Source organism: Neltuma alba, unplaced genomic scaffold, assembly GCF_004799145.2.
Source record: "Neltuma alba isolate B1F8T4 unplaced genomic scaffold, ASM479914v2 tig00012518_pilon, whole genome shotgun sequence".
Taxonomy (NCBI): Eukaryota; Viridiplantae; Streptophyta; class Magnoliopsida; order Fabales; family Fabaceae; genus Neltuma; species Neltuma alba.
Window position 1 is genome coordinate 238,672 of NW_021636985.1, and position 12,617 is coordinate 251,288.

The 12,617-nt window shown below is 41.2% G+C and overlaps 2 protein-coding genes across 2 annotated transcripts; one reads left to right on the top strand and one right to left on the bottom strand.

The window, feature by feature from the left end:
* The first annotated feature begins 4,246 nt into the window (after window positions 1-4,246).
* On the top strand, window positions 4,247-8,026 carry LOC114728058 (protein WVD2-like 2). The gene is made up of 7 exons (XM_028914877.1): window positions 4,247-4,428; window positions 5,429-5,921; window positions 6,659-6,747; window positions 6,954-7,044; window positions 7,138-7,209; window positions 7,359-7,469; window positions 7,563-8,026. The coding sequence occupies exons 2-7, from the start codon at window positions 5,433-5,435 to the stop codon at window positions 7,836-7,838; spliced, it is 1,128 nt and encodes a 375-aa protein (XP_028770710.1). The 5' UTR covers window positions 4,247-4,428; window positions 5,429-5,432; the 3' UTR covers window positions 7,839-8,026.
* A 1,062-nt stretch (window positions 8,027-9,088) lies between these two features.
* LOC114728037 (receptor-like protein kinase ANXUR1) lies at window positions 9,089-12,238 on the bottom strand. Its single transcript, XM_028914850.1, has one exon. The coding sequence runs from the start codon at window positions 11,672-11,674 to the stop codon at window positions 9,089-9,091; it is 2,586 nt and encodes an 861-aa protein (XP_028770683.1). The 5' UTR covers window positions 11,675-12,238.
* Between the last annotated feature and the right edge of the window lie 379 nt (window positions 12,239-12,617).

Sequence of the window (12,617 nt, forward strand, 5' to 3'; positions counted from 1 at the left end):
AATTTAACAATTACGTGGAAGGATGCACATGGCTTTTATAAGAGAAACAATATAATTAGGACGGTTCTTAGATCAATCCGGTATACAATGAAAATTGATTGTGTCTAATATCATCATTTGGTAGCGTAATGTTAATTAGTTGGGATTACTTGGCTTATAAAGATGATTACAGGTACACCAATTATGTCTTTTTCCTTTTCCTTCAGTATCGTTCTTGCGGAGAAAGTGCCCAAATGGAGGTGGCCTCACATTTACGCCTGTCTGGTTAGAAAACCGTGATACGAGTAGTTCAGTTAAGCGCTATCAGATTGCCATCAAGGATTACGATGATCCCACCACCGAATTGAAGTTTCAGGGCAGCAAAACAAAAAGAAATAAAATAAAATGAAAAAAAAACAAAGTTAGGAATATGCAAGTCAACCGCCGGGGTCCATCCATAAAATAGATGAGTTGGCCAATCATAGATTGATTTTTTACAATCCAAAGGCGTATCGTCGATATTTGCAATGAAGCTAGGAATGTGGGGGGAGGATACGCAGGGGAGGGCTTAGTTGCGGGGGATGATCAATTAAGTACATGTACAAGCGAGTATGGGTTGAGAGGGCCAAGTCAACAGCGAAAGGAAAGGTCAGGAGAGACGTTATAGAAGCGAGACATAAATATATATAAATTTAAAATGGAGAAAGAACATGAGAGGAGGTTCAATTTGTGGATGGCACGTCGGTTAAATTAGCGAGTGATCCACTCACCTACTACTGATGTAATGTATGCATATACGAGGGATGAAATGGCTGTGGCAATATAAATGAAGAGTCAGCATCAAATGAGGGTGCGTACGTAGTTGTGAATGCAATTTATATACATATGTGTGTGTGTATGGGGTCAATTAATGGTGAAGGTGTGGGGCGGGATTAAGTTGTAGCTGGCAAGTAACAGAGAGAGAGAGGTGGGAGGGAAGTTATGATGAGGAAGAGGCAGGGGTTGGAGAGATTTGCGATAGTGAATGAAGTGTGAAGAAGAAGGAAGAGAAAAGGAAGCTTAAATGGAGGTGGGAATTCCACTGATTGCGTTGGTTCTAGGGAGTTCAGTGAGTGTAAATAAAAAAAGAATTAAATAATTAATTTGGGGGGGGGGTGTGTGAGTGTATGTGCGGGATTAGATGAGGAGGTTGCAACCAGGGTCATTGATTTCAAACTAACCAACCGCGCTTTCCTGATGATATGAGGAATGCTGTCCTACACGTTGAAACTGAACCCTCTCCAGCAATAATGAATATACGTACGTAGTACACACACACACACAGAGCTGCTCCCTTTATATATACGCATGAATTTCGTGGGAAACAACCCATCTTCCTTTTCGTCCGGCCCCCAATTTTCTCATCATTTGAGTTTTGGTTCAGTAAACTAAAGCAGCTTTTTTAAACCTCGCACTACATTTGATGACGTTACATAAATACAAAAAAAAAAGAGTCATGTGGAACAATAATTGATGTCTATACCATAGAAAGCCATAAAATGCTCTTTTTTTGGGATGACGTGCATGCATGGTTATATATAATGAACGTGTTGCGTGGAGGGTGTACTGTGTGGGAATAGATGCATGAGGGAAAGGGTGAGCGTACCTGAGGGAGGAATGGTTATGTTTTGGAGTGAGGGAGAGGAGCAGAAGTAAGGGCACCGTAATGCGTAATCATTCCGTGCATGCATGCAAAGCACTTGCATTGCCTGGTGACTAAATTCAATTGGCCCTATATCTATCTGTATGAGGAGGGGAGGGGGCAATAAATTTGAGGAGTGATGAGTGAATATAATGCTGAACGGCTGTGATTCGATTATCAAAAGAAAAAGCACAGACCTGCCCCGAAGGAGTCTTCCAATTCAAAAGCAGACATAAAAGCTAAAAGCGACCACCACTGTACGTGTTCCCCCGCCCCCCCAATTTCAAATTCCACCATTCTCTCCCAAAAGCCAACACTCAGCTCTATCACCCCTCGTTTATTTTAATAGTGCCAGTTCCTTATTCGTACGTTTATTTCCACAGTCCTTTTTAATTACTATCTCCAGTTTTAATTATAAAACTTTGTTTATAATTTATAAATAAAGTCTTATAAATAGAACCGGAAGTAGTATATTCTCTTGATTAAACAGCCAAAAACAAAAGGCACCTTGTCTGACGTGAAAAATATGTTCACCCCCTTAAACTAGGCGAACCTTTTCAGCCTAGGGAATTAAACAGGCGCGCGCACGTCCATCAACACTAATTTGTATAATTGTTTCGTGGAAGAAAGTCAACTACATTGTTTCTATTTTATTCCAACGCCATAAATCTTTATTTATTTATTTATTTATTTTCATATCTATGTAAATCCATGCTAAAATTCAAAAAAAAAAATCACACTTTCTAATTTGCAGTGAAATTTCTTTTTCAATCGAGCCGCATGTACGCATAATGCCACAACAGTGTCCGGCGCTCTTTGTTAAGGACAGATCCGGTACGTAAATGACCTCAACAAAATGATCTCAATTCATATAACTGGGAATTAAATTGGTCATGAGCCCCTCCCTCCTCTCCAATCTCCATAAATTCAGCACCAACCACAGCATGATGATGCAGGAGAGGTCACGTGATAAATGTTCAATTAATAAATAATAGAAGTGCAGGTCACGTGATGCTGAGACTTGAAAGAGCTGTGGCGGCATCAAAGACGAGTGCTGCTTCCCACCCCATCTCTCTCTGGGTCCGCCGTGGGATCAATAAGGGTACTTCCTGCGTCCTCATCACAAAAATGAATAAAGGCACAACAAATGTATGTCTATCACCCAAATAAACTTATCTTTTCCCGGGCATCATATCACACATCTGCCTCACATTACAATATTTTGACAACACCGCCTCTGCCCTGCCTTCCACATCCAAACGAATCGTTCCATCTCTTTTTGTTCCCCTGTCCTTGCTAACAAAAATGTATATGTTCAGGATTAGACTTTCCGCCCACCTTCTCCTCCTCCTTCGTTAGCCTCCAGAGGTGTCCCGCACCGGATCATCCCTCCGCTCTCTGTTTTTTTTCTTTTTTTAATTTGTTACTGTTATCGCCCTCAGTCCATACGTATTTGTTCTTATGCATACCAGCTTTGCCCTACTCATGTATCTTGATTCTTAAGTCAGTGTCACATCATTCCCACACTTCCCTCTTCTTTCCTGAACTCCATATATGCGTGGCTTATACATTAATTGCATGACGCTGCTGTCCTCAGATCGCTTCCTTCAATTTCAGTTTTCATCCCTTTAACTAACTATCCGACTCCATCCTCGTCTCTTCTTTGTACCTGCGTCTGCGAAAATTATACTAACCTCCCAGGCTTTCTGCCCTGTGATGGCTCATAGAGTTAATTAATACTCCTCCGATCCTTATTATAAGATCCCATTTGACTTTTTATTTGGTCCTAATTATAAGACCCAATCCATTTTGTCTATTATATTTATGCATTTTTTTCCAAGATAATCCTTCTAATAATGATAGTTTTAGCCAATATACTTAATTAGCAAGGATATTTTAGGAATGACAACACTTATTTATTATAAATAACCAACTTAATTTACTTCCTTAATCTCCTCAAATAAGTCAATTGGGTCTTATAATTAGAACCGGAGGAGTAGTATTTTTATAATCATATATTACAAGCTCCACACAGGAAATGACAGGTCTAATTCTGTAGAATATTTCAATTTATTTAAAATTTGATAGACCTAAATAAAAAATAAAGCCCACGATGAAGTATAATATTACGTCATCTACTAATTATAAAACTTTATTTATAAACTTTTGGACCGGAGATACTAATTAGGAAGCCATGATATTCTGTTAATTACGGTTGAGGTGTCAGGCAAAAAAAAACAAAATTTACGGTGGGGGTGGCATCCAGGTCAGCGGCACAGCGCGAAGAGGATTTCCGGGGCTTATCAATCAATTTGTCCGTATTTGGAGGGGAGTGGGTCAGAGAAACTCCGAGGGAGGGATCGAACGTCAAGTCTGTTCAAATTTCACTGTCCGTTATCACCGTCAATTCTTCGAGTTTGACAACGAAAGTACAGATGTTTCCCAACCCCCGCTTCTAACATCAAAGTGAAAAACCCTGCTCACTATACATATATATATATATCCATTATTTATTACCCTCCCCAGCAATACCACTCACGGGGAAAAAAGTATATTATATAATTAGCCCCCGCAAAAAAAAAAGAGTTTTTGTGAACCTCCCTAGAGAAAAGCAATATCATTTACGAGTTTATTTGTTCTATTTTGCACGTACAGTGGGGGGAGAGAGAGGGAGAGGGAGAGCGGCGAGGAGAAGAGAGGAGGAGGAAGGCCTCCGGAGAGATCTTGTCGGATCGTGACCGAAATTTTCACATTCTCAGCTGATTGTGGTGCGCTTCTTGCTCTTCACCTCTTTAATCTTTTCAATCTCTGCAATGTGGGTGTCGATCTCTGATGCTGCTGCCATGAGATTTAAGTTCCCTCGTATGCTGCTTTGGGGATCTTTCTCTCTCTATCTTACCCTTGTTTCCTTCTGTTGATGTGGGTGTCTTTCGCAACGCTTCAGCAGAACAGGAGCCTATCTATTTTCTTCTTCTTTTTTTCCTTTTCATCTTTCATCTCTTGGTACTCCTCCATTGCAGTGCTAGCTCCCAGTCTTGGATAAAAGGATTTCAAGATTATCTGCACCTCATCTTCTTTAATTGGTGCTTAATTCATGGACTGGAACGCCAAATATCACCAGCTTCCTTTTGAAAACGCATATTGGGCCCAAACCCGGGGTTTTGTTCTGCAGGGCTTCAACATATTCTTGATATTTAATCTTTAATGCGTTCCAGATGTCCATATATTCGTTTTCTTAGTTGTTTTCTTGGTTTCTTGGGTTCAAGCTGAGTCTTTTTTTTTAAATCCTCTGGCTACCAAAAAAGTGCTTTCATTTTAAAACTCGGCCTAAGGATCGTGAAACGCTTGTTTTATGATGCTATGAAGTCACACAATCATATCGAGATATCTTTTCTGATGAACAAAGGTTCAGCTAGAATAGCATTTTCTTTTTGAATTGAGTAGTTTTCATCTTTTATGTTAAATTTTGTGTGTAGGGGAATCTATATCGTGTCGTGCCTCCGCCCTCTAACTTTTATGTTTTAACCTTCTTCTCCCTGCCATCTCTCTCTCTCGGTTTGGAGTTGGAGTTTTGGCACTCCGGACTTGTAGGTTTATCTGTGGTGAATTTTGAGCGGAGTGGAATGATGTTCTATTAATCTTCTCTTCTTGTTGTTCGAGAATACATATGTGGAAGTTTTCTTCTCAAGTCAAAGTGATGGATATTTTCAATCAGTAGCAACATCTTCAAACTATTATGCTGCTTACCCTGTAACTTGTATGGTACAGTGTCATGGGGAGGGAAGTTACTGGCATACATGTTGTGGACACGAGGCCAAATCGTATCGTGGCGACTTCAAATGGCAGTTCCAATGACAAAGTACATGTTTCTCCCAGAATTGCTGGAGTTAAGCTTGACACGAAGGATCATGAGGTAATGGAATGTACTGAAGTTAATTCTTTCACTGAGAAATGCCATGAGAAAAAGGATGTCTCGAGTGCTGAGAGCACACACCAGTTTGCTGATTGGACTGAGAAGAATGAGAAATCAGAAGCACAGACGACGGGTGGCAGTAAAAAGCTAAGCTCACCTGCTACAAGATCCACAGCTGTGGAATTGGAACCTATAAGTGACTCTGTTCCACTGTCATCTGATATGGCTGCTGAAAAGAATGGTTCTGACCCGCTGAGTGTTGGTAGTACTGAAGCTGTTATGACTGGTTTGAACATGTCACCAAATGCTAACAACACATATTCACCAAATTCAACAAAGCATTTGCAGGTAATTGGAAGTCTCAATGGCTCACTTGATGATGTGCCATCGTTTCTTTCTTTCTTTCTTTTAAGGAATTTCATCAAGAACTTCATTTCTGCTTAAGTTAAAATGTGGAGTTGCATTTCTATGTAGTATTTTCGTGACTGTGCTTGAGAAATTTAGAAGGTGGAGTTGTTATTGGCTTATTCCATAGTGGACCTAAGATATTATATTCTTTTTTATGCATTTGTTTGCTGACATTACATGATTAACTATAACTGAGAATTTGTTTTTCCTCTTGCCATCATTAAACTAGTAATTCTATTTCAAGAATCATGTCAAAATGCAAATAGAGATAAGGAAAAATCCCCAAGAAAATGCCTTTGAATTATAAAATTTCAAATCAGTCTTGTTCACTACACTTTGATAACAATTGACAACATTTGAAAAGCAATGATGATACATTTTTGTAGTCATTCCTGATTTAGGATTTTGAAATTTTAGAGGTTTTTTTTTTTTTTGGATTCTCCCTGGAGATGATTGATAAGACTTTGTTTTTATGTAGCAACGAATGCACATTGAATTCTTTGAAAAGTAATCTTGAAATAGCCACTCACTCAGGAAAAGCAACCATCCTTAGAAAGAACTGTTCAGAATATTGAGTTTACCTGCTCATATAGTTAAAACTGGTATTTTGTTTATATTGTGCAGTGTTGTGTTTTAATGAGATTAGTGATGTCCAAAATCTTTTTCTTTATTTTCAGACAAACTCGCCTTTTTCATCAAGGAAATTCCTGCACCATGATGATAAGAAGCACCATGATGATGATGATAATTGGTCTCTTGCTTCCTCGTATCCTTCAAACATAATAACATCCCGATGGTCATATAGCTTTAGATGTGTGAGAAGGACCTAGGCAGCTGCCGTACAATTATCTGATATCTCATGGATTTTAATTATAACTGTTGTGTAACTCTAGATATTGCTGCAATCGACTGGACTCACATCTAAATAACATGACAATTGCCTTGCTATTTGTTCCTTTAACCACACTGTAGTGCTGCATCTGCCCGCACAGCTAGATCTAGGGTAACTGTGGGTTCAGCCCCCACATTTCGATGCTCGAACCGTGCAGAGAAACGGAAGGAGGTATTCTTTTAGAGAACTAAATTTGATATATTTCTGTGAGACAGACTGCTTTTGAGCCGGTGTTATTATCTTCGCTTTGGTTTTTCCATCCAGTTTTATCTGAAGTTAGAGGAGAAACATCGAGCTCTTGAAGAAGAAAGAAATCAATACAAAGCAAGGCAGAAGGTACAGTGTTTGGCTCTTTCCTTTTCTGTAAATTTCCTGAACCGAGGCTTATTGATAAGCCCATGTGCACGGGGGTACTGTTTTCTGTGTCTCTTCTTATATTGCTTTTTAGTTTTTACGCTTGACATTGATCCAACAACTGTTTTTAGGAAGAGGAAGAAGCAGCTATCAAACAGTTGAGGAAGAACTTGGTAATCAGAGCAAATCCAGTACCAAGTTTCTACTATGAAGGACCTCCTCCCAAGGTTGAACTCAAGAAGGTACTCTTTCCTATTTTCCCCTGACAGGACGTAATATGAAAATCATGGGAGTGATTCTTGAGTTCACTAATGTTGTACTCTTTTTAATGGCAGCTGCCACTGACTCGGCCCAAGTCACCAAAACTAACAAGGAGAAAGAGCTCCGGTGATGCTATCAGCTCATCTTCGGAAGTTTGTTCGCGGCAGCAGCGTCACAGCCTTGGTAGTCGGAAAGAGGCTTCTAACAGCCCTGTCACTCCAAAAACTAAGGAGCATGTTCTTGGACGCAAGAGCAATGGCAGTTGCGAAAAATCAAAAGTGGGTAAGGAAACAAAATCAGCACCTCCTAAAATCGCCCAGCAAACAAATGCAGACATATCAGTCCACTGATGAGCGTTCAAGATTTGGCTGACCTCCCGTTGAGAGGAAAATATCCTTCATTTTCTTTTCATTCGGACTGACTTATTAAGTGGATTGTGTTGAATTGTATATGTTTTGTAAGTTATATTGGGACTCATCTTGTTATATACGAAGATAGAGTTATGATCTAATATGCACTGCATGTGATATTCCGAATACTGGCCCGGCATCTGGTAAGTACAGAGTAGTATGGGGAATATTCCGGATTCTATAGTGTTATCTGAGTGCAAAAACTAGTCTACGGTGTGTTTTTCTCCCTGTCAGAAAGTAGAATATCTAACATGGGATAATGGATTTTTTTTTTCCTGCCGGCTTGTTCCATGAGTATATGGGTTCGGATATTTTAATATGATGGGCGACCTTGTTTTTTCATTTACTATTGCTTTTTTAGGTAACGATTGAACCTGGGATATGTCTAACACATACAATATTCTAATATCAAAACAAAAAACGTCTCTATAGTTAGTGTGAAATTGTAGGTTATCGGATGAGGACGAGGTGTGAGGTTTTCACAGATACATGGATCACTCCATGCGCGAAATGCCGCTTCAATCGTATTATTCAGGAACACAATTGTAAAGAACTTCGCTCCTCTTTTTTTTTTGGGCGTGAAATAAAAGGGGAAAACAAAGTGACAATTATAAACGAACTGAGTTGAAGAACTTGAGTCTCCAAGGTCGCTTGTTTTTACTCTCTTCTCACTCAGTCAGACTGTCGTCGATATTTGATTGTGAACATTGCCAAGTAACGGTTCTTCTCAGCAGTTTCCTTGCATCCATATTCATACACACCTCTTTTGTTTATTTGATTATATAGCCAATCAATCAAATAGACGGTAAAAAATTGTGTACTGAGACAGCTGTGGAGAAAAGAACTGATTAATTAGAGCGCACAAACTGAAGTTGTGCCATTGCGTAACTCACTACCAAGGTTGGTTAGACAGACAAAGAATCATAATCCTTTCCATCTGCAAATATGGATACATATAGTCATGGATAAATAAGGAGAGAATGAACTTCATTTTGGTGACTCCTTATGCAAATAATTTGCTACAGACGTTGTAGGTTGTTCGACCGGGAAAAAAAACCAGGAGGCCAAAGAAATTATGAAAATACAGAAACAATCAAAGCTGTATATATTCTCTGAGCTGATTTTTCCATGGCATCTCAAACCATGAAGCTATTTCATACAACACAGCGATTACATCAGCACCATTCTCTTCATCGTCCCTTGGGATTGACAATTTGTGAGAAGATGGCATTAGAATTCTCACTCGACTCCTTGCTCGTCTCCTGCTCGCCCCCAAGGCTCAGATTCTTATAATGTGTTGCTACGTCGTTGCCTTTCAAGCTTATCTCTTCGAACTCACCTTCATCCGTACGCGAAGACGACTTCATTGAAGCATCGGGATTTTCCTGCAGCTGCAGGGCAAGTTCAAGATTCCACAACAGATCATTCATTGTGGGACGATGAATTCCATGATCTGACAAGCACTTTTCAGCAGTATCTGCAAACTTTTTTAAGCTTTCTGGACGGATCTTTCCTTTGAGATTCGGGTCTATTATATCCTCTAGGGTCCCTTTTCTTTTGTTGAGCAGAGCCCAATCCGCCAGGCTCACCTGTTCCTTGGAAAGGCTAGGATTCAGAGCAGGCCTTGCACAGAGTACCTCAAACAGGACAACCCCAAATGAGTACACATCAGATTTCTCAGTCAATTGTTGTCTCCTGAAATATTCAGGATCCAAGTATCCAAAGCTACCCTTTACCACTGTGCTGACGTGGCCGTTATTCATGTTTGGACCAGTTTTGGAGAGGCCAAAGTCTGAAACCTTGGCAACCCAGTTTTCATCTAGAAGAATGTTAGTTGTTTTAACATCCCTATGAATGATGGTGTACCTAGCCCCGGTGTGAAGGTAGTGAAGTCCTCTAGCAGCTCCAATGCAAATCTCCAACCTTTGCTTCCATGAAAGACCATTGACAGGTTTGTTTCCCTTGTAAATATGTTCCCTTAAAGTGCCACGAGCCATGTAGTCATAGACCAGGCACATTTCATCGTCTTCCTCACAAAACCCGATCAGTGAGACCAAATGCTTGTGCCTAAGCTTGGAAAGCATCTCAATCTCAGTCTGGAATTCATTGACGCCTTGTTCCGACTGCGGGTTGGACCTCTTGATTGCCACTTTAAACCCATTATCAATCACACCTTTGTAAACCTTACCGAATCCTCCAACCCCAATAACATTGGACTCATCGAAATTCTTGGTCGCATGCTTTATCTCTGGCAATGAGAAGTACCTGCAAAGACCTTGAGCCGTGGCCGATAAGGTGACACCACCAGTGCTCTTCCCAGAAATCGTGGATTTGCTGGCATTTTGGGTATGCCCATAGAGTGGAAGCCAGCTTGATGTGTGTGACTCTGACCCTGGGACCCTCTTTTGCCTCTGGTAAACTGCAATGCATAATGCGGCTAGTAAAGCAGCCCCTCCGGCAGCTCCACCAATTATAGCGGGATGAGTACGTTCATCCTTGTTTTGGAAAGATTTTTGCTGGTGCCCCTGTGCCTTCAATAGCATGTCAGAGGGCTGAGGATTGGGTCCGGCCAAGGTTGTGTCGTTGAGTTTGAATATCTCAACCCCGTTTAGAATCGCATCATAGAATTCAGGCTTCGACTCAGTTGCAGGGTGGAGAGCAAGCCAGAGTTGGTCGGCGCCGGGCCCATCCAGTGCATATACAACGTAGTCCTTGTAAGTTGGCACACCTCTCCCATTTGTCCATGCAATCACGTCCGCCTCGGACTGCGCCGTTTGATTATTCACATATATATTGAAGGTTATTTCGTTGGTTCTGTCATATGTGAAATCGCAGAAGTGTAACCTCACGAGATACATGGAATTAGGATCCACTTGGAAAATCCACGTGAGGTTAAATTGCAACGTCACGTCCTTGTCGTTTCCCATATATCTCGACGTGGAGTAGACGGTAGGAGGAGCAATGTAGTGTGGCATGGTTTGGTAGTTGATTTGGACGCTCTTGTCCGCTTCGGAGGTCGAACCCGTGGATGCACCGTAAAGATACGGCGTGTCGTCGTACCACGTTCTGCTGAGATTCGAGTCTTGGGTTGGGGATATGTATTGTCCTCCAACGTTCAGTCTAAACATTGTCTGCGAATGCAAGCTTTTGGCATCCATGATTTGGCCAACACCCACCACTGTGGCCGAATCAAACAAGTTGGGCATTTCCAGGAGTTGAATGCCATTCACAAAAGCGAAGGAGCCCGGGTACTTGTCAGAAGGCTTGAAGGTGAGGGTAAGGGAATCTGAGTTCAGAGGGGCGAGGGAATATTCTCTGTCAATGTAAGCTTGCGAGAGGGCTTCGCATGTAATAGAGGCGCTGAAATTGCTCAGGAGGGTGATCCCATTTGCAGTGACCGAGAAATATGAATTGGCAGGATCGAAATTGGAATAGACGGAGGGATAAAAGTGTAGCCTGAGCCAATAACGTTTGTCGGGACTAATGGGAAATTTGTAGGTGGCCTCGGACGTGAAAACCCGAGCCGACATGTAGGGAACCTCGGACGAAAGCGAAGGATCTTGGTAGGAGGCTCTGAACGTGCTGGAATCACCTCCGGATAGGTACTTGTTATCGGGGCTCCACTGCCTTCCATCTGGGTCTTTGGCTCCACCATCGGCCAGCCCACATCCCAGGATCAACGGCGATGGGCTTTGGCTCCTCACAAGAACGGCATGGAAGACGGGGGAGAGACACAGGACAGAGAGCAAGACGAGGAGACGTATGTTGTGGGCCATGATGATTCCAGAGATGTTGGGAGGCGTACAGGAAAAAAGGGGAGGGACGCAGGATTTTTCCCGTACGCCCAATCAGCCACAAAACGGCCTTGTTTATGTTTTGCGTCGCCTGAGGGGAAGGGGGTAATTGTTTGTGCAGACTCAACCATCTAAATGACCTACCTGGATTGGACGGACCAAACCAGGCTAGGAAACATGGCGCTGCTTTTTATTGTTCTGTTTGTTATGAGGACGAGGACGAGGACTCTTCTTTTGCTGCTGCTTGCTCTGATCTTGAATCCTAATTTTGGGACTCCATTTTACTTCTATTGTTTCACAATGGGAGGTAGTTGGAAACCGATGTTGACGAGCCGAGATCGCTATTGAACGAATCCAACATAGTTGCACTAAATTTAGCATTCCTTCGTTCCCCACACCTTTTTGTTGTTGTTACTTGCATTTACGGTTCAAACAGTATCTATGCCATTGTATTCTTGCCTTGGGAGGAGTGGAGGGTCATCACTCACAACAAGTTCTATTCCAGAGTTATCTGGTCAAGTCTCGGGTATTTTTATTATAATTAAACAGAATGACTAATAACACGAAATTAATTAATTGATCTACTGCTATAGAATGCTTTTATACAGCTCGAATTTCAACCGCCTTGCTCTGGTGAACAAGAGATGTTTACAACTTTGATTGATATTTTTTTCACTGTTGTACAACATCGCTCCAAACAGGAAAGATCGTGTGGAAAAAAAAAAAAAACTTGCCTATTGACTATGTTTCATCTTTGATTAATATACTGAAAAAGGAAAGAAGAGAGGGGAAAAGCGAAACTTTTCATTTACGCAGGGTCTAATATATTGTCAGTGCAAGAATGGTATAATTGGGAAACAGTAATTTTGACAGGGAGGCAACGAGAAACAGCCTTATAAAATATAAACTATAAATCATGAAAGTG